The sequence below is a fragment of the Candida jiufengensis genome (assembly GCF_024610255.1).
Source record: "Candida jiufengensis strain CBS 10846 chromosome Unknown scaffold1, whole genome shotgun sequence".
NCBI lineage: Eukaryota > Fungi > Ascomycota > Pichiomycetes > Serinales > Debaryomycetaceae > Lodderomyces > Lodderomyces jiufengensis.
The window spans coordinates 1,177,518-1,199,214 of NW_026261562.1; the positions used below are offsets into that span (position 1 = coordinate 1,177,518).

Genomic DNA, 21,697 nt, shown 5'->3' on the forward strand with positions numbered 1-21,697 from the left:
AATTTGGTATCTGATGAATGTGATAATTTTTGATTAATGAGAGTAAAATGAAATAATATTTTTTAAAAACAATAATGGATATGTGAAGTATATGAGGTGTTCTGGAACAATTGAATTATAATTATTTGAACTGAATTTTCTTAATTAATGACCCTAAATGATATTATCTCTATAATAATCAATTTTGAATAGTACTATTAGTAAAATAATTTGTAGAAAATATATGCAAATAAGCCCTACTAAGAATGAATTGATACGATGATAATGACTCCTTTAATTTAAAGAAAACTTTTGTTATTAAAATTTGTTGTTGATACTTTTCTTTGCTTTGTATTGATAAAATAAGACAAAAAAAAACTTTAATTATGTATGAATAAATTGATGGTTTGATAATTAATAAAATTCAACAACGAAAACTTAATTGATAAAATAAGGTGATTTAAACTTTATCAGTAAATGTATGATAATTGGTAAATTTAATAATGAATTGTGAATACGTTTTATAAATATGATAAATTGATTTGATTGATAAAATGATAATAGTATAAATTAATTTACTTGAATCAAATTTTTATTAGTGGATCATAATAATAATAATAATAATAAATGATAATATAATATTACAATTACGTGAATAAATAAATTATTAAAATAATGAACTTTGATTCTTGGTATTATTACTTAATGATGTTGTTGATAATTTATATATATTCTGAAGTATGATTGAATTATTCTATAAATTGAATTTTTGGTTGTAAAACTTTTATATACACTGTACTATATTTATAATTACTATGATTTACTTTATTAAATAATTTTAAATGATAGTATTGATTTATTTGATTAACTTGTTTATTATAATATTATAACTAAGTTTAAAAAAGTATTGATATAAGGTACAATTGTAATTGATATTTTAAAACAATTCAAAATTAAAGTTGTTGATGTTGATTTTTCTATAAATATTGTTGATAATAATAATAGAAAACTTGAAGATAGAAAATTTTTTGAAAAAAAGAAGAAAAATTAAAGTTTTTTTATAAATTAACTTTTGAAATTAAAGTTTGTTAAAAAGTTAATATTCTTACAGTTAATTAAAAAAGTTTAAAGTTTAAATTTCAAAAGTTTAAAAGTTTAAATGTTTATTTAACAAAAACTTTCAATCTGTTTCTATTATTCTAATTATTAAAATTATATCGATTTTAACATGATACCGATTGGAAATATATGTAATAAATGTTAAAAAAAATGGAAATATAAATTTTTCAAGGATATGTAAATCAGATCGAGTAAGACATAAGTATGTATAATATATGTAGTTTTAATTAATCTCTCACAAACTACAACTGAAATTTTAATATATACAAATAATTAATAATAAGTCATACAAAATCGAAATAAAAATAAAAAATAAATTCTGTTTGTGTAACATCGACTAAGAATTTAAAGTTTTTTAAAATTACAAAAACATTTAAAAAACTTTAAAGTTTAAAGTAAAAGTAAAATGAAAAAAATTTTTAAGTAATTCTGAAATTCATCTTAACGAATATCTTTTAATCTTGCTAATAATAAATTAAATTATTTGTTGATTACTAATTTAAAATTTAAAAAAAAAAGAGGAGTAATTTAATTATCAGTTTATTATTAGAAGTGATAAATTAAATTTGTTCAAGGGAGTATTAGGTTTATAAAAAAAGTGACACCATTCGGATTTATGCAAATGATTCAAAAAATTTAAATATAAATCCTTAGATGTATCTTACATAAAATTTTAGAATAAGTTATAAAACCAAAAGTATATACTTTGTTTCACTTATTTTGATATATTTATGATGTTTTAAAAATGGGGGTGTAATTTTGATAATTTTTATTTAAAAAAATAGAAGCAATGGTGTAAAAAATTAAATCAAAATTAGTCATTTTGTGTAATAGTAATTGTGTGCAGTACGCTTACAACTACTATTAACTGAAAATAGTAATTAATACATTTACGAAACTAACTAAAATTAAAATTTTAAAAACTTAATTTTAACTTAAAAAAGTATATATATTTTTTTTTTAATTTCTATCAACCTACCAATTTCAATTAATTTTGAGTTAAAAGCTAACAAAGTTTTTTGATTCGAGAAAATTTAAAATGTATAAGGTTTTATAATTGATGATAAGTCCTTAATAATTTATTGATTTTTAGCCCTATATTTGAGCGTAAAATTAAGCTATAAACTAATAAATTACGATACTTTAAATTTTAACATATGCAAAAATATAGTCACAGATCTAAATTTATAGATCTTTCATAAATAATTGTTGCATAAGATACGTATAAACTGTTAGTAAATATTGAAGAATCTATGACAGATTTTCTTCTAGTACTTTTATTGGTAAGACCAAATGAAGAAAATACTATAAAGTACATTGTAATAAAAAAAAAATAATGTCTTAAATTTGGAAGGCAAAAAATGCTGAAAGATAAAAATTAAATTTGACAGTATAAAAAATTAGAATCACAAAATTAAATCCCTTTTAAATTTAAAGTTTAATAAGTAAAATAAATTAAAAAATAAAACGTTTATTTTACTCCAATTTTTTTTTCTACTATCTAAATTATTGTAAATTTAATAATGCATATGATTTTGTATTTTTATTCATCAATAAATCAAATAAAATAGTTTATCAATACCTAGCAACATAAGAAATTAGAAAACTTGTTTTAAATATTGGGCCTTTAAAACTTAATCAAATGTGAGTTCGGTAATAAGAGTATGTATTAACAAATGAAAAGTCTATTACAAACAAAAAAAAAATTGATGTTCTACATGTATAACTCGATTTATTTAATTTTCAAAAGAATTCAAAACCTAAAAGTTAAGAATCAATCTTTAACTTTCTTCGGAACTATGTTTTTTTTGATGTATGTTTCTCACTGCCCAAAAATATTAAGTACTCTTACAGGGGTTTTTCTTCGAGAAAAAAAAAATAAATTGTAAACGAATTATCCTTCACAAATTTATTCTCACTTTTTCTTTGGTTCTTTGATGTTCGAAATTTTGGATGATTCATGCACCGCCACAAAATTTAGAGTCTCGATGTTCTAAAATCGGTCTTTCAAAAGTTTAAAGTGTAACTTGGTTCCAAGTTAGTATAGAATGGCAGGAACTATTTGCCATCTTTATGCTTATAATAAACTACATTTTATAGCCGATGTCTTGAATGGGCTTATACAACAAAACTAAAATATGAACATTAATTTCATACATATTGATATAAGAGCTATGATTGTAAGTAATCTCTAAATGCATAATCAATCACTATGAACAATAAGATAATTACAATAAGATATTTAATTTTATGCAAGAGTTAGTTGATCAAAACTAATCGTATTCTATTCATCTACTTATGCAAGTGATATGTTCTCTACATGAATTATTATTTCCAAAATATTAATTCAAACTAGTGCAACTAGTGATATATCAACAATTAAGCTTTAAACTTTTAACTTTTTAAGAAAATTTTAAGGTTATATAAAAATTCTAAATTTTGGATTTAATTTTAAAGTTTCTATAAAAAAATACAAACTTTTAACACAGAAACTTTAAAAATGAGTATATCAGCTGATTTGGAAAGGTTATTTTAGTTGGTCTTTTATAAAGTTTAAATTTAATTAAGGGGTATGCTTTACATGATCTGGTGTTTTTAGTTTTGTTGTGATGATATTGGTTTTTAGTTTTCATTGTTGGTTTGTTATCGTATATTAAATTTAACTTTTTAGTTTGAAACAATAAATTTTGACGTATTTTTTTTAATAAAGTTTAGATTCAAAGTTTTGAGCCAGTATGGCATATTAACAATTTGGAGTATTTAATCTCATTGGACTTGATGTCTCAATATGAACATAAAATATAGTAATTCTAATTTCACTAAACTGTAAGTTACTTGTTTACATAATTATTTTGCAACATAGTCACAAAACCCTAATTAAAAACGTAAAGGCGATACTTTACTTGGCTCAAGAATTGCAAGGTTGTATTGAATAAAAAATATAAACAAGTCATCTTTAATTTTCGCGTTTATTACAACATAGAGTTATAATTTTTCAATAACACGAGTTCTATGAAGAACGATCTAAACTCTAAGGCATATCGTATCAGGTTGAAAATAGATTATGATACGAGTGGTACGAAGCTCTCAAACAAATGCAAAATACGACAACATCTGCCTAGTTTTTTAAGTAAGTGTGACCTCAGCAGTTCATGAGCCAGCAAGCTTTTACTTAGCGCTAAACTTCAATTATGGCTCAAATTGTAAATTTATTTATTCAAAGAAATACCTGACAATTTGTGATGAATACATTAATTTCTACTGAAGCGATAATCAGCAACCGTAGTACAATAAATCTTTTAATCAGGTTGCAAGATTTAATTTTACGAAATTTTTGATTTAGCAATTAATATCTCCAATGTGGCTAAACTTTCACTGTCTTTGTAGATTTTTAGATTTTCAACTTCAAGCGAGGTCTCTTAAAAGAAAGTTTATCAGATTTATTTCAATATACTTTTAAGGGGAATTTAAAGTAGATGACATGTTTCAGGTACTAATCTTAACTTTATACCTTGATTTGGTAAATTTAGAATTAAGTTATATTTTGATATTATTTTTGCAAGTAAACTTTTTGTTACAGTTTCTAATTTTAATTTTTGTTACAACCAAACATGGTACAAAGAGAAAAAATAAGAACTAGAACTGAAAATTGAGAGCTCTGAAAAAAGGTAAATTCTTCTAAATTTGCTAATTTAATAATAATTTAAGTTTGTTTAAAGGTTTTTATTAGTTTTTCCAAACTTCGATAATATGCCATTTGTAGTTAATCTTCAAAAAACTTAAACTGATGCTTTATACTTCCCTTAAGAGGTAAAAAATGAATTCAGCCCCCTTAAACTTAAATTTTTTAAGGTACCAAAAAAATTTTTTTTTAGCAGCTAAACATTAACATAAGCGGATTTGCAATATATTAGATTTTGACGTCACCAGATATGCTATGTGTCAAAAGAACAAAGATGTTGCAATTATAATTCAATGAGTTTGACGTATTGAGTTACAAAGCTGCTAATCAGAAAACTGTTAGATCTATTTCGAATTTTTGTGGGTAATTTTTTTTTTTTTTTTTTTTTTGTAACAGTAAGTATGGATATACAGTTTCAAACCAGAACAAGCAAATTACACACATTTACTTGCACTCGAGGGCTTTGAGTTTTGTAAAACTTTTAAGTAAGCACCTACATTTACTCAAAATGGTACCACAATGATATTATCAATCCACTTACTAAAAATCAAATCAAAGAGATAATGAATACAATACACAAACAATTTAAAGGTATAAGTCTACAAACACTTACTGCATTAAAACATCAAGGAGGATTTGGACTCTTAGATTTAAATCACCAATTAATTGGAGCCAGAGCAAAAGTAATAGGACAGTTATTATTAGATAACACCAATTGGAACTACATTATATGGAGGAACAAAATTCAAAAAGTAGTGGAAGAAACATGGACTACAAATTACAATCACGAATCACAAGAGTATACAGGACCATTATGGTATGATTTCTTAACTTCAGACCTAGAACTAGATCCAACAACAAACATCAAAAAAATAATTAATGATTCTCAACATTTAAATGATTATGAAAAGACATGCCTTCACTCATGGTTTCACCTAACGAAAAAGATAAGAAAAGGAGAAATTACTACCACAACTTACACACAAGAAGAAGCTCAAAAACTAATTAATGAAGGTCGACCACCCACTCAAATAGATTTAGATTTATTAGACAAGACCTTTTTTCAACAACAATCTCGGAAACATCAACTTACAAGTAGATCATGCCTCATACCAAAGGGATGGAGTAGAGAATTACATTACCAAGAAGACCAATGGAAAACATTTTTTAAGAAATTAAATGAAGCTAAAAATGAATACCCCTACGACTTAGATTTTTATCACAAATTTAACCTCGGTTTATTCAGATACCATACAAGAGAAAGAATAAAATGTACTCAATGTGGTCAATTATTACCTGCAAGAGCCTATAACACACATCAAACTTTCAAATGTCGCTATTCAAATATTATTTGGCTGATAGCAGGAGCACGAGAACTTCGACTTAGACTGAACCATTTAATATGCAACTCCGACCTAACACCAATTCAAATGATTAAATCAAACAAGTACCTAAAAATATTATTTAAAGTATCCGCATATCGACGATCGAGGCCGGAAAGTGATGAACTTTCCGACGAAGAATTTAAAAAAATGGTACTTAAANGTTACAGACAAAAGCTGCCTTACAACAATGATATAAAGCTGAAATTTTCAATGATGAATCAAACGACTTAAGCGCATTAAGGTAACAAATTGATACTTGATCGTTAAGATAAAGCCGGTAGAGCCGTTACTGGTGCTTTTTTATCAAAAGATTCTCTTGAAAGCTAGATCGATATGTGAATCGAGGTTTTATTTTTAAAACAAAAATTTTTAATGGACATGGTATCCGTTGCGTTGCTTACTTCGTTTTTTTGAAATTCATTGAAGTCAGTGCGAGTTGGTTTTATACTAATCAATGACTAATTTTGAGTGTAATTTGTATATGGAACTTGAGGTCTAGTTTATTATTTTTTGGTTGAATAACTGAAGTAAGATTACTTTTATGATGTTGGTTTTTCAAAAACTCTACAACGCGAATTAATTACTAATATGCTCCATAGAATAGTTCAATTGCCATATTTCGAAGTAGGAAAATGTGAATTGAGTTTTGCTCAAGCTGATGTGCTGTTTCAAAAGTTTTTTATTTTGATCTGTCTTTTTCAGAGAGTAAACTAGTGAACTAACTTACGGATTGAAACAATTGAACAAAACAAGAAAGATCAGTTTAATTCTACGCGCATTTGATTATTATGTCAGTTTTGCACCAATTTCCTAAAATTCTGTAACGCGATATATTTTTATCTGACACAGATTTGTTATCAGTATAAATTTTATGTAGTACATAAAAAAAGATGCAAATAAAATTCAAATTTTGAACTTTAAATAAGGTTTAATTAATTAATTGTACTCACCAATTTTTGGTGTTTAAAACACCATACTACTCAATAATGTCAAAACCAGATAAACCATTATTAGTAACAATTGAAGATTTAACACAATTAAGAGCCAACATATCACAATTTCAAGCAACTTTTAAATCAATATGTGAGAAAGCACCAACTGTTGAATTATATGAATATTATTTAAAACTAGCGAACACACCAGGGGTTACAAATGAAGCAGTTAGTACAATAGATAGATTGAAAGGAGTGATTGAAACACCTCAAATCAAAGTAGCAGTCAGAATTCGTCAATTAGCAGAAGCTAAAAAATTAATATTTTTATCTGGATTAGTTGATGTTAACTTTAAAGCAGCAGCAGGTACTGATCAATCATTAGAGAAATTTTTAGATATTATTCCTGACGTTGATGATGAAACTAAAAAACTATTGAAATTCGATCAAAACAAAACAAAATTATCAACTGATTATTATTCATATCCACCAACTTTACCATTAATTACAAATGAAATATTATTAGTTAGAATAAGTACAGATAAATCGTATAGAAGAATAAGTGATTTTGTTGAATCATCGTCTTCTAAATACAATAATTCACATAATGGGAAATTAGCAAATAAAGGTAGATCAATTATGGATTTTTTGTTATTAGAAATATTAGAAGAAAAATTACCAAATTTATATGAAACTGATTTAGTCGTTATAAGAAACAGACTAATGTCACCTGAACAGTTGGCAAAATTTGCATTTGGATATAACTTAGTTGACTCAATGAAGTATAATTTATCATCAGATGCTAATCTTGAAGAAAAAATGGTGGTTTGTGGGAATATATTCTTGTCTTATATAGCTGGTTTATACATGGAAAATTATGATCTAAAAGAGATTAACTTGTGGTTGAAAAAATTATATGAACCATTGGTTGTTGATTTGAAAGCAACAACAACTCCAGTTTCAAAAATTGCATTAACTGAATTAGAAAATTTGTTTAAATCAATAACAAATTTAACAAAATTACCATTTGATAATGTTAAATATGAGATAATTGAAGTCCAACCAGATCCTCATGTTGTTCACGTTTTAATTAATGAAGAAGTATTAGGAGTAGGAGCATCAAGTGTAACTTTTGAAGATGCAAAAGATCGTGCAGTTCTAGATGTTATGGATAATCAAAAGAATATTAATAGAATTTTTTCAATAATGAAAGAATGTTATATGAAGAATAGAGGTGAATTAACTACAATTGATCATACTACACAAACTCCATCGGCTGAAGAACTACATGATAACTATCCTAATCAACATCAATATCGTTCAAATAGCTTTAGTGACGCTAATTCAACTCCAATTCAATCATATGCATATGCACATCCTCAACAGCAACAACAACAACAACAACAACAACAGCACATGTATCAACAAGACCTAAGATATTCACTACAACAATTGCCTCCTCAAAATATGGGATATCAAAGAACTTCACCACCATCAATGCCAAGATATGGTCAACAACCTGCATACCATCAACCTTCACCACCACAGCAACACCAACAACAACAATATCAAATGCCAAGAACCTCACCTCCAAATTCGTATCAACAAATGAATACTCCAATGAATAATTTCGGAGTACCAGAAGTGAATGCGTTTAATAAACCAATAACTTGCCCCAAAGTTCCATTATCAGTAAAAGATATAGATATGCAAGCAAGAAATGATTTATATGCAAAATTGGGACCATTACAACTAAAAGCTGATTATGAAGTAAATCAAATTGGTTTTGAATATCATACATTATGTTCATGTAAAGGAATACAATTAGGATTTGGAGTTGATACAAGTAAACAAAAATCTGGTCAAAAATCAGCTATGGGTGCATTAATGAATCATGCTGCTTTACATGAGTTAGGAGTTTCGATTCATTAAGTTTAATATTCAATACGGCTATATAATAATGGAATATTTAACGAAAGCATTAATTACATACTAAATATTAATGGTGGCATGTGTCTTAAATTTTTTACACAAAAACGTCATGACTTTTTTTTTTTCAATAAATTATTTAACCAATCAAAATATTTAAAATTTATTATATAAAGGGTCAAATTTATTATTAATAAAAGTTAAGTGTTTCAAGTTTTTTATATTAGAATTTTGCTATTATTTTTGTTGCAAATGATTATGAAATGATCATTTAATACCCAGTATTTGAACGATAAGATAATCACACTTTCTCGGGGTTATTTTGATGTATTATTATCTTATGCCCTAAGGTATTATAATAAATTGATCCAACGTTTCTTGATTAAAAATACTACTAGTTTTTCTTTTTTTCTTTCTTTTTTATTATGATAATTCTATATAGTTAAAATTAAAGAGTATTCAGTGTTTGTACTATTGTACTATTTATATTAATATTAAAAATTATAATAAATTATTTTGATTAATAAAAAAAAAGATTACTTGAAAATTTTTATCAACCAATTAATTTTTTTATACAGATCTTTCTTTTTTCTTTTTACAACTTGATCTAATAATTCATTATTAATCACAATTAATACATATATATATTCATAGATAGATAAGATGTCTGCCAAACAAACTACCAATTATAAATTACCAGAATATACTTTAAAAGATTATGCTTCATTTGCTTTAGCAGGTGCAATTGGTTGTGGTGTAACTCATGGTGCTATGACACCAATTGATGTTGTTAAAACCAGAATCCAATTAGAACCACAAGTTTATAACAAAGGTATGCTTGGTACTTTCAAACAAGTTATTCAAACTGAAGGTGCTGGAGCTTTATTAACTGGTTTTGGTCCAACTGTTTTAGGTTATTCATTACAAGGTGCTTTTAAATTTGGTGGTTACGAATTCTTTAAAAAACAATTTATTGAATATTTAGGATATGATACTGCTAAAAAATACAAAAATTCCATTTTCATTGGTTCATCAGCTTTAGCTGAATTTTTTGCTGATATTGCTTTATGTCCATTAGAAGCTACAAGAATTAGATTAGTTTCTCAACCATCATTTGCAAATGGTTTAGTTGGTGCTTTTTCAAAAATTTTAAAAGAGGAAGGTGTTTCATCATTCTATAATGGTTTCACTCCAATTTTATTCAAACAAATTCCATATAATATTGCTAAATTCTTAGTTTTCGAAAGAGCTGCTGAAGCTATTTATGGTGCTATCCCAACTCCAAAATCTCAATTATCAAATGGTGCAAACACTGCTGTTAACTTAGGTGCAGGTGTTATCGCTGGTTGTGCTGCTGCTATTGTTTCTCAACCAGCTGATACTTTATTATCAAAAGTTAACAAAACTAAAAAAGCTCCAGGTCAATCAACTGTCGGTTTATTAATTCAATTAGCTAAACAATTAGGTATTAAAGGTTCATTTGCTGGTTTACCAACAAGATTGGTTATGGTTGGTACCTTAACTTCATTACAATTCACCATTTATGGTACTTTGAAAAAAGCTTTACATTGTCCACCAGGTGTCGAATTATAAGTTTAATTACAATTACTACAAATAGAATATAAAAACTTCCAATTTATAATTTGATAGAAAACAATAATCAACTATTCTTCTATTTAATTACTTTTTACTTGTGTTTATTATATAGATATTTTTACTTTTTAAAGAATTAAATAAATTTTAAATTTGTACATTAACATTTACATTTGATGTAGGGCATAAACGTTTTGATAATAATTTTGATGTGAAAAATTGATAATGATTTCTCGGCCGATCAGCTGAAAAAAAAAATAGGTCTCGGAAAAATTAGGATCAAAAAGTCATGTGACTATACACGTGTTTTGATTTCACATTATGATGTCATATCGAAAAATTAAATTAGCGATTTTCTATTTTAAATTTAGTCATCTTTAGACCATTCAAAATGGCTAAAATCAAGGCAAAAAGCTCATCAACGATCAATAAAAATTGAGCCCAATAACTAGAAACAAATTACTTATTATGCTTTCAATTTGCACTTTAGCTGCCTGTCATAATATTCGTAAATCCTTATCAATGAAGTAGATAATCAAAGTAAAGCCAATGAGTTACCAAAAAGATGCAAACTCATTAATTGACCGTTTTACGAGATATACATTGGAATATTAATGAATTATTGTGAAGGTGAGATAGACAAGAAAAATTAAACGTTTGAATGAAATTGCAAAATTTAATTTAACAGAATTCAACAGAAATCAAATTTTAAGATGAATTGCTCATCTCTTTATAATTTACAATTTACTCTAAGGCTAATTTTATCATTTTTAATTCGAATTTAAAAGATAACCAAAAATAACCTTCTTGTAAGAGTGGGGTGACGCTTTGTTGTGCTAAGTTTCGGGCTCAGTAGTTTGATTGATGATTCTGAATAATTGCTAATCGCTAAATGTCTTTAAAATTTTGTTCGATCGGTTATAAATAAATTCCAGGGAATATAATTTTCGTGTTGATGAGATCTAGACATTTGAATCTAAGGTCTTTAAAGGTGTTCCATAGTATTAGAGAATATTTAAATTTAGCAATTAATTATCCAAAAAGAGGAAGAATCGGAATAAGAGAATGTATTCATTAGTGTGGAAAGTATACAAAATATAATTTAGTAGTGAGACATTAAAAACATTCGTATAGAAAATTTTCATACATTATCAATTTTTTCACATTTTATAATTGCGTACGTTTTTATTATTCAAATTAAATTTCATACATGAATAAATTACCATTTTTGTAAGAATTATCAACTATTTAGATTTGATTTGGATCCGATTTGTATAATAACAATACACAATATCAATGTAGATTCGGTTAAAATTAATTTCGATTCATTCTTTATGGTTTGCTTTCAGATTACAAATAACTATCATGAGTTAAGAAACAATAAAGATTTTTGGGTCCAACATTTCTCTCGATTTACCACTTAGCCACTTCTTCAACGTTAATTTACATAATTTGAATTGGTTTAAGAAATATTAATTAAAATTCTGACGAGACATCCGAAATCTGACTAATTGTATCTTGTTAGATCTCATTCAGTTCTTCTCCGTTTTGAGCATAGAATCTTAAAGTTTTGGATAGTTTTAGAAGGCTATGGTTTAGATGAAACGACAACTTTTTCACATATTTAACAAAAAATCAATTTTGTATTCCTAAATTGCCTTGATTGCTTTAAATTTTATTGACTTTTTAATTTTTATTTTTTCTTTATTTTTCTTTTATTTTTATTGCAAAAAAAACCCCTATAGTAAAGTTTTAAAACTAAAATAGTATGACATTTATATACACAAACTTTAAAAAGCTATACATTTTTAATTAAGTTTAGTAATTATGTATATTGGTTATGTTTCGATTACTTTATTTTTTTGATAGATGACCTAAATGATTGCAATGATTATAAATATACTGAAAAATTCCCAGTATTTCCCAGTATATGACTTTCTCGAAATTTTTTCTTTCTCTAGTATTTCAAGAAACAACGGACTTTCAATTCATTAATTTACAATGCAATTCTTCACTACTTTATTAGTCACTGTTTACTGTTTAATCTTACAAGTTTCAGCTGCTCCAGTTGAAAAAAGATGGCTTTCACCATCATCACCAACCTTTTCCTTAATTGCCATTCATAAAGGTTCAAAATTTTCATCAAACTTAGTTAAATTTAATGGAACTGCAGTTAAATTAGGTTCTGATGATAAAGCTTTCTTTGGTACCATTGAAGCTGACAAAGGTTATATTTTAAACTTACCATTAACTAACGGTTCAAATTCATCATCACCAATTGACGTTGTTGTTTCAAACAGTTCTCATTTAGTTTCAACTACTACCAAAAACGGATCAGCAAGTGAACATTTCGGTATTAAAGATGGTTGGTTATCTTTCTTAAACTCAACTCAATTTTTAGCATGTCCAGAAATTGCTAGTTCAAATAAAACTTCAAACTCATCATCAAATTCAACTGGTGAATATGATTTATATTCTAATCCATTAAACAAAACTAAATGTCCTTCTGGAAAAGGTTATGATGTTAAATTATTAGTTCAATTATCAATTCCAATTTCTTTCTCACCAGAAGATAATTCATCTGGTTTTTTCAAAAGAAACAACATCTTTAAATCATTAGCTCAAAAATTATTTTAAGTTTGAGATATTATATTAGATACTATGTGCTAATATAATAAAAGACTATAGTTTCCTTTACTAAAATTTCAATTTCGTCACGTTGTTAAAATTTATAATTTAATCTTAATTATTATTCTTAATTTTAATTTTTAATTTTTTGATACCAATTTATAAAATGCTTTTAATTTTTTCTTTTAATAGTTTGAATATACAGAGTTTAAAAAGTGTTTAGTTTATCATTGTTCGTGGATTTGAGCATTCTTTCCGTAAATAAGAGTTCGTGTTGGTTGAAAGTTGTAATTTGCTTGATGCTCTTTTAATTATTTCAAAATTCTATTTATTTTGCAACACTTTTGACACAAGTTTAATTATATGCACTCCAAAACTTTTTTCTACATATTTTGTAACTCTTCTCATAAGTGAAAGTAAAGTCAGATAAGTTCACCAATAGCAAATAGCATTAACAATGGCTAGACCCGCTCATAAGTCAGAGGAATACGTAAATGATTCTGATCTTGATGACTCAGTGTCAGATGAAGAACCACAAGAATATCAACCACCAAAAAATTACAATAAAATATCTACATCGTCATCTACAAAAAATTTATCAAAATTAAAAGATAAAGAAATATGGTTAATAAAAACTCCTAAAAATTTCCCATTGGAGAAATTGAAAACTTTACCAATCACATTCACAAGAAATAGAGCTTCCGAAACTTTTAACATAAACGGATCATCCTACCAATTTGATGAAGAATTAATTTCAACTAACGATAAAACTAAAATCATACCAGAAGAAATAAACAACAAGCATAAAATATTCATAAATAAGAAAGATAATTACAAACCTATAGATTCAGATTTTGCACGTTTCTACAATCTAAAAGAAGTAGTATCAATACCTCAAATTGACTTCGATAAAGTAAGAATACCAAGAAAAGATGTTCCCAAGTTAAAAAAATTAAGAATGAGACATTACCCAACAGGTTACGACCAAAAAGACTTTGACGTGTATGACTCATCATCATCAGATGGAGAAGGTGCAGCAATAGATAGAATTATAGATGAAAATGATGAAACTGTTGATAAAACTTTGAAAAAAGCAAAAGTTGATGTGGAGGGGAAACATAAAGATACCGCTAAGACCAATGAAGCAACTGAACATCACCATCATAAACAGAAGAAGGATAAAAAGGATAAAAAGGATAAGAAAGATAAAAAAAAATCAAAAAAGGATAAAAGTTGATAGAATAAATAGATACTTATAGTAATCTAAAACGATTGATGCATCTCAACTAAGCTTCTAAGACTTGAATCTCTACATTATTATTCTCTTGAGATATTTAACGGTTACTTTTCATATATCATCGTCTTGGTAGGTAATCTTATTTGAATCTACAAATACGCAAAACTTTAAAGTATGAGTAGAATTAGAGCGCAATAAAAAAGTCACTAGTTCCAGAATCACCTTGATCTAGCACATCATTCGAAAATATGGGCTCATCAGCTTCTAAACAAAGTGGGAGAAAGCTAGCAAAAACAGTTACTGAAAATGCCACTAATTCCATAAAGAGAAGTAATGTCAACCCCTTGCAAAACGTGCAGCAGAATCAACAACAACCTCACCAGCCAACACAAACTGAAAATCTAAACCATCATCTTAATACTCAATCAAATACATCAATACCGATGAATAATGCTACAAGTACTCCAGATGAAAGCTTGAATCAAAATGAGACTGCGTTCAGAGCCAATACTTCTGCATCATTTGATCCTAAATTTTTGCATAAGAAACTAAAAAATCAGCATCACAATTTACAACTGCAGCAACAACAAATACAACAACAACCAAGTCAGTCCGATCCGGAAGGAAAAGACGGTGGTGATCCTCATGAATTAGGAACTTCGACTTACGATAAAACTTTCGTCAATTCAATAAATCAATTAGGTAAACAAATCAAAACGATAGAATACAATCCAACAAATGATCAAAATGCATTAGTGTTAAAACAACTACGATCAAGAAGAAAATTGTTTGAATTAGGAGAGGAAGAAAATAGAAAGCAAATGGAACAAGAACCGAATTCAGAATCACTTCAAAAAACAATGGTGAATCCTCAGACCTTAACATCAATTTTAAAAGATTTAAAAGATCCAAGAGTTGATAATAACACTATACTACAAGATTATCAATTAGAACCTAACTTTTTGTCAGGGTTAGAAATATTCCAAGTCCCTACAAATGTAGTTGAATTTGAAGAAGACACCAAGGAAGATGAAATGGGTCATAAACCAAAATCTTCGATTTCTAAGACGAGAAAAATGGATTATGAAGTTGAAGATGAGAATGAAAATGAGATTGTTGATAATTCAACTTACAGAAAATTAAAAAAGAGAATCAGTATAGATGATTAATTAATTAAGAACCATTATTTGTTCTCCTTTTGTTTCATCTTTGTTTTAGCATACTTGACAACCACCACTAAAAATTTGTATATAGACGTAGCTTTTAATTTACAATCATTATTTATTCGAATGTTTCCACTTTATCTTATTCTCTGTAATATGAATATCAAAAATCAACTTCTACATAATAATGAATAAGACCAAATTGATAAATAAAAATCTGGGGTCCAAACAATTAAACACAAAACCAATTTTATATTCAATACTAATTTTATATTTAATTTCAGTATTTGCATTACATTTTTATAATAAATTTATATTAGAATTAGAAGCATTAGAACCAATGCCACCACCAATTACAAAGAAATTAACAACAAAAGAAGTTGTACAAATCTTATCTAAATACACTCCTTGTGACGTATCAGACTCATTAAATCAACATGGTATAAAAAATGGTGGTTTCATACCAAATTTAGTTAACCGATCACCGGTATTAACAAGTCATTCAAAACAATCAGCCGTAGGTAAAGCTTATACTGTATTATATGCACTAAAATCAGATCCAAGACCAGCTGTTAAAGAATCATATATTGATCAAGTGCCAGAAGATTCCATAATTTTAATTGGTCTACCATTAGATTTACAATTAACAAACGCACCGTATCAAAAAGTAAATAACGCTTTATATGGAGGTCTAATGTCAACAAGAGCTCAGTATAGAAAAGCAAATGGGTCCGTTATTTTAGGTAGAATAAGAGATTTGGATGAACATAATGATTTAAAGTATCCAGTCTGGTCTTATGGAGTAGGTACAAGTGCTCCTGGTCCGTTATTAAAAGTTGTTGGTATAAATGTTCCAATTGAAATTAAAATTAATTCAATTGATCCACATAAAAAAGAAGATCTTTTGGTTGTAAACCCCGGTGATTATTTGATTTGTGATAAGAATGGAATTGTTAAATTGGAAGATAATGAACAATTAAATGAAATTTTAGATTATATACCAAAAAGAGTTGATGCTGATTTAAAGGTTAGTGAAGATATTAGAAATGGTAAACCTGCAACAGATTCTCAAAAATTTTGGCGTGGAAAAATATAGTCTACAATTCATATATCAATGGCCTTACGCTCTCTATACTAATATAACACTAATACAAGTACATCTAATCACCGAGAACTCTTGTGGTTGTAATGTAACTTATTCTTGTTGTAAATTGCTTTATTTATCTCTCTTATCGGAATTATCTTTAAATAATAGTAATATCATAATTTAAAATATATCACAAACTTAACAAAACACATTTTTATATTTTTTTACAACCAAATTATTATTATTATAATTGTAACATTTCAATCAACAATTACAAGCAAAAGAACTATTACAACTCAAAAATATTTTATAAAAAAATGCCATTAAATCTAATACATACGGTGGATAAAGAAGAGCCATATAATTATAATCAACTACGTTATGAAATTATTGGTAATAAAGATCTTAAGTTTAAATTATTTAATGATGTAATATTTATAAATACTATAGTTAATGATTTTAAAGAACTTGTTGAGAATTTATTAAAGACTGATAAAGTAGAGGAAAAACTATTGGGGAACCTAGAAGAATTAGCGGTCATTTTGAATATCCTAACGTCATTTGCTTTAGAGGTGGTAAGTTTGAATAATGAAGAAATAACAAAATCTATTCAAATATTGGAACAAATATTAAATCCCTTATGTTTATTATTAAATCATTTTGTTGAAAAAATTATACGCGAAATCCAGGAACTGAACATTAGTTACAATTTCAAAGTAGAAGCAATAATAAGGTATAGTCTCGATATGATAGTAGGATTATCAAATTTAGGTCATTCGCAAATTGATTCAACTATATTATGGAGGTATATTAATTTACTAATAATTTATATTAATGAAGACCAAGTTAGTAATATAATCAAATCATCACTAGTGGTGAAACTGTTAAGATTGATACCCATTTTATTATCATCAAAAAATGTACAATTGAGTCAAGATTATATAATAACTTTATTATTAAATTTATTTGGTAAGCTAGAATATTATTGCATGACGATAGTTTGTCTACATTTGGATATAGGAGAAGAGAAGCTACATCGGTTAGCATATGAAAGTGACCGTTTGCCCAATATTGATTTAAAAGTTAATCAAATTGTTGATTTAAAAATAATGATTGAATTAATTACTTGCATTTCGCAAATCTTGAGTTTTATCAAGACAAAAGATTATCATGATCCATTAACTTTTCAATATTATTCACAAGAATTGATACTATTAACCACTTCAGATTCTTCTCCAGCAATATCGATAACAGAAATATTTGTGACATTATTAATACTATTAAAAGTAAGTTCAAAAAAAGTGGGAGTTTCAATAATCAATTTGTTGACTTTATTACTAGAACATTTAAGTATGGATCAAATATTGGATGAACCACTATTGCACAGAAATTATGAAAAATTATTCCCCAAACTAGTAAATTTATTGGATTTAGATGTTGATTATGATGGAAATATTGAAGAGAAAAATTCACCCTCCAAAACCCAGAAAACCACTCACAAAAGATATTTTGATGATACATTAACTTTCAATGCTCCCATATATTTGAAATCAGCAGCAAGGATATTGGCAGATTTATGTACTCAATATCCAGTCATTACACAACAAATAAGTGACACAAATATTGATAATAAACTACTCGTCAAATTAAGTCATTGTTTTAAAAGTAGTACTTTGATAAAAAAGTTGAAAGCTTTAAAACTTAAATCTAAACATGGAACTGTTTTAGTTGATTTTACTTCAGTGAAAGTCAATAATGCTTGTGATTTAGAAATTGCTGATTTACTTTTATTATTAAGTGTATACACGAGTGATAGTGAAGAATCAAGACATAGATTATTAAATAGTACACAATCATTTGATATTGATTTACCAGAAATTATATTTGAAATCATTGATAATTATCATTTCCTTTGTAATCAAGTTCAATTAACATACAAAATAATATCACCAAGGAATAAAAAGGAATTTTCAAGACAACATCTATCATGGTTTGGTAAAAATTTAGGCGTTATTTGTGCATTAGAAGATTCACCAATATACACAAATTGTTTTTATTTCATTAGATCAAATTCAAGATCAGTTGCTGCATTGAGAACATTTTTTGTTGAATGTAATGAATTTAAGAGCTTTTTACTGAAAACAAATAGAGAAGGGCTTTCTGTAACTACTTCTGATTTAGCAACTATATTATCACCAGAACAACCAACTATGAGACCAAGAATAGATTTAGATTCAAATGCTGCAACAACTTCAGATGCTTTACTGGGTTCATCACCAGGAGGATTTGTAACTAATATTTTGGAAATAATCAGGCTTTATGAAAGTCTTGATCAGAAATTAAATTTTTTCTTTCAATTAAATAATAATGATGCACTTGAAGTTAGATTATTTAAAAAGAATTTTATGACAAATAAAGCAATATGTATTAGTCTATTAGCAAATTTTATCCTTGATTTTAGTTCATTCAGGTACAAGATTGTTAGTTATGAGAACTTTTTATCAAGTTTGTCTACAATTTATCAAAGATCGTCTGAAATATCTGGTAAGCAAGTCACAGCAGAAGAAATCTTTGAAAATAATGTTATTCAGTTGAAAATTTTACAAGTCATCAAAAACTTTATGTTTAATGAAGCTTCAGAAAACAAAAAAGAAGTTTTGAATTACTTTCCAGTTAGTTTTATATTCCAAAAAGCAAATCATGGAATTGTACATGAAAATATTAAGAAATCAAATATTGAAATTGATCTGTTAAAGGTCAATCAGAAAATCGTTGCATTTGAAATTTTAAGAAACTTTACTGCTGGTTCACCTTCTTTCACTCAAATTTTAAGAGAAGCTTATGTAACTGATTATTGGGAAAATGAGAAGTATGATTCGAAAACAGATATACCAATAAATTGGCCAGAATTTATTTTGTCAAATCTTACAAACGTAAGTATATTCTTACCAAAAGGTTATAAAGATGAAAGTATTTTTAATGATCAAACTTTAGTTACATTGTTGGGAAATGAAGAATTTGTAAGATTGATAAGGTCGATCAACTTTACTGAAGATCATACTTTCACTGCGATTGATAAGTTGAAGAAAGATTTATTTCCAAATGATCAAATATTAAATGTATGGCTTAGATATTTATCTTTTGAAATTCCTGACTCGGTTGACTCCAATATCAAAGATGCACTAGTTGACAACTTAAATTTAATTAAACTTTCAATAGCTTGGTTATTAGTAAACTTAACATGGAACTCTACAGTATTTGGATACGACATTCAAAATTATACTGATTATGAAGTTTATCAAACAGTTGATACATCTATGAGAGTCAAAAAGAATGGACTTTCAAAGTATGATTTAGATAATCCAATTGAGGAAGAGTCAGGTAATGATGATGAATTAACAGTATATGATAGAGCAAGAAGATTAGATGATTTTGGTTTCACTAAAGCCATTTATGAAGTATTACAAAATGTTGTTAAGAATTCATTTAAACCTGAAAATAAAATTGTTAATACCAAAGTGAAAACAAGTAATGAACATGATGTTTTTGAAAAATTAAAATCAGCATTACATCAAATTAATTATCTAACTAAAAAGAGAAACATTAATGAAGATGGATTTAATATTCCTTCTCAAAATGCTGATGCGAAAAGTTCAAAAAATTTGAGTCCCAATCATAATGAAATTGATATAATCAATGCCTTAAATACTAATTCAGACAATAATATTCCTATAAATAATGAAGATGACGAAGAAAAAAACGTTTCTGATGATGAATTAAGATATGAAAGATCAAGAAGAAGAGACGCTATTGATTCAGAGGATGATTCACAATCTAGAAATACAAGTAGTCATGTAGATGAAGAAGGTGATGAGGCAATGTTAGATAGGTCAAATGAAGTGATTGATGATGATGATATGGAAGAAGATGAAGAAGAAGAAGACGATGATGATGATGATGAAGATGCTGAAGAGGAGGGTTTAACTCATTCGCCAGCTAATGATAGTGATGGGTCTGATGATGATGATTTACCACATGAATATTGGGTTATGTAAATGTATAATTTTATAAATTTTAATGATGAATGAACTATTAATATTTATTTCTCGCTGTTTTTATTTTGGCTGCAAAATTTTTAGTGCATAACAATCTACATATCAATGCTAGTAAAAATTAATGAAATGTATTTTAATTCTATACTTATTTTCCTTAATCCAATCAATCAAAGTCAATCCTTTCTACAATAAAGAAAAGTTAAATTTAGCTAAAAGATTCTCAACGTTAAATATTGTACATCATACAAGAAATGATTATAAAGATTTAGTGCAAGACTCACTTCAACCATACACTGTTACTCACATACTATCTTCAAACTCAATCATATTTAACGAAAACATACTAAATCAAGAAGAAACCCACTTTATAGAACTATCATACTCAGAACTTCATTTTAGAAAACTCCCACCACTACAGGAAACGGTAATAAACGAAGTATACAAATGGTATCCCCTAGGTGATTGTGTAACAAACAACGCAGGAGATAAAGCAAGTTATAGACAAGGATGGTCAATTGAAGTTGATTTTGGTATAGATTATAGATTAAATTATGGTGGATATTTTTTAAATTTTGGACCGGGAATAAAATCTGAATTCATATGGGCAAAGGGGGTAGGTGGTGATTTTAGTTGTGATTTAAATCCTGGAAATACTTTACAATTTGCTATATTGTTTACTAAATATGAAGTTGATGGAATAAGATATAGAAGTGTTGGATGGGGGAAATGGAGGAAAAAAGTTAAGTTTGGGGATTGGAAACGGTTTGATAAATTTGAGACTGTTGGGAAGAATGATATTCAAATTGCTTGTTTTACTGATCCACGATTTTTGAGGTGTAACAGAGTAAAAGAAAATAAAGATGAGTTTTGAATCGGATTTTTACATTTTTGAGTTATATATAAATATA

The 21,697-nt window shown here is 26.9% G+C and overlaps 9 protein-coding genes across 9 annotated transcripts; all 9 read left to right on the forward strand. All coding sequences in view use genetic code 12, as the record gives it.

Annotated features, from left to right (window-relative positions):
* Positions 1 to 5,343: 5,343 nt before the first annotated feature.
* Positions 5,344 to 6,396, forward strand: KGF54_004287 (uncharacterized protein; the record flags this gene model as incomplete). Its single annotated transcript, XM_051764969.1, has 1 exon — positions 5,344 to 6,396. The coding sequence occupies one exon, from the start codon at positions 5,344 to 5,346 to the stop codon at positions 6,394 to 6,396; it is 1,053 nt and encodes a 350-aa protein (XP_051618329.1).
* A 755-nt stretch (positions 6,397 to 7,151) lies between these two features.
* KGF54_004288 (uncharacterized protein) lies at positions 7,152 to 9,029 on the forward strand (the record flags this gene model as incomplete). The annotated part of the gene is made up of 1 exon (XM_051764970.1): positions 7,152 to 9,029. One exon carries the CDS (start codon positions 7,152 to 7,154, stop codon positions 9,027 to 9,029), a length of 1,878 nt encoding a protein of 625 aa, XP_051618330.1.
* A 660-nt stretch (positions 9,030 to 9,689) lies between these two features.
* Positions 9,690 to 10,619, forward strand: MIR1 (Mir1p; the record flags this gene model as incomplete). Its single annotated transcript, XM_051764971.1, has 1 exon — positions 9,690 to 10,619. The coding sequence occupies one exon, from the start codon at positions 9,690 to 9,692 to the stop codon at positions 10,617 to 10,619; it is 930 nt and encodes a 309-aa protein (XP_051618331.1).
* Positions 10,620 to 12,620: 2,001 nt separating this feature from the next.
* Positions 12,621 to 13,256, forward strand: KGF54_004290 (uncharacterized protein; the record flags this gene model as incomplete). The annotated part of the gene is made up of 1 exon (XM_051764973.1): positions 12,621 to 13,256. The coding sequence occupies one exon, from the start codon at positions 12,621 to 12,623 to the stop codon at positions 13,254 to 13,256; it is 636 nt and encodes a 211-aa protein (XP_051618332.1).
* A 448-nt stretch (positions 13,257 to 13,704) lies between these two features.
* RPA34 (DNA-directed RNA polymerase I subunit) lies at positions 13,705 to 14,484 on the forward strand (the record flags this gene model as incomplete). Its single annotated transcript, XM_051764974.1, has 1 exon — positions 13,705 to 14,484. The coding sequence occupies one exon, from the start codon at positions 13,705 to 13,707 to the stop codon at positions 14,482 to 14,484; it is 780 nt and encodes a 259-aa protein (XP_051618333.1).
* A 248-nt stretch (positions 14,485 to 14,732) lies between these two features.
* On the forward strand, positions 14,733 to 15,653 carry KGF54_004292 (uncharacterized protein; the record flags this gene model as incomplete). Its single annotated transcript, XM_051764975.1, has 1 exon — positions 14,733 to 15,653. The coding sequence occupies one exon, from the start codon at positions 14,733 to 14,735 to the stop codon at positions 15,651 to 15,653; it is 921 nt and encodes a 306-aa protein (XP_051618334.1).
* A 181-nt stretch (positions 15,654 to 15,834) lies between these two features.
* KGF54_004293 (bifunctional 4-hydroxy-4-methyl-2-oxoglutarate aldolase/oxaloacetate decarboxylase) lies at positions 15,835 to 16,743 on the forward strand (the record flags this gene model as incomplete). The annotated part of the gene is made up of 1 exon (XM_051764976.1): positions 15,835 to 16,743. The coding sequence occupies one exon, from the start codon at positions 15,835 to 15,837 to the stop codon at positions 16,741 to 16,743; it is 909 nt and encodes a 302-aa protein (XP_051618335.1).
* Positions 16,744 to 17,051: 308 nt separating this feature from the next.
* Positions 17,052 to 20,789, forward strand: KGF54_004294 (uncharacterized protein; the record flags this gene model as incomplete). The annotated part of the gene is made up of 1 exon (XM_051764977.1): positions 17,052 to 20,789. One exon carries the CDS (start codon positions 17,052 to 17,054, stop codon positions 20,787 to 20,789), a length of 3,738 nt encoding a protein of 1,245 aa, XP_051618336.1.
* Positions 20,790 to 20,910: 121 nt separating this feature from the next.
* KGF54_004295 (uncharacterized protein) lies at positions 20,911 to 21,660 on the forward strand (the record flags this gene model as incomplete). The annotated part of the gene is made up of 1 exon (XM_051764978.1): positions 20,911 to 21,660. One exon carries the CDS (start codon positions 20,911 to 20,913, stop codon positions 21,658 to 21,660), a length of 750 nt encoding a protein of 249 aa, XP_051618337.1.
* Between the last annotated feature and the right edge of the window lie 37 nt (positions 21,661 to 21,697).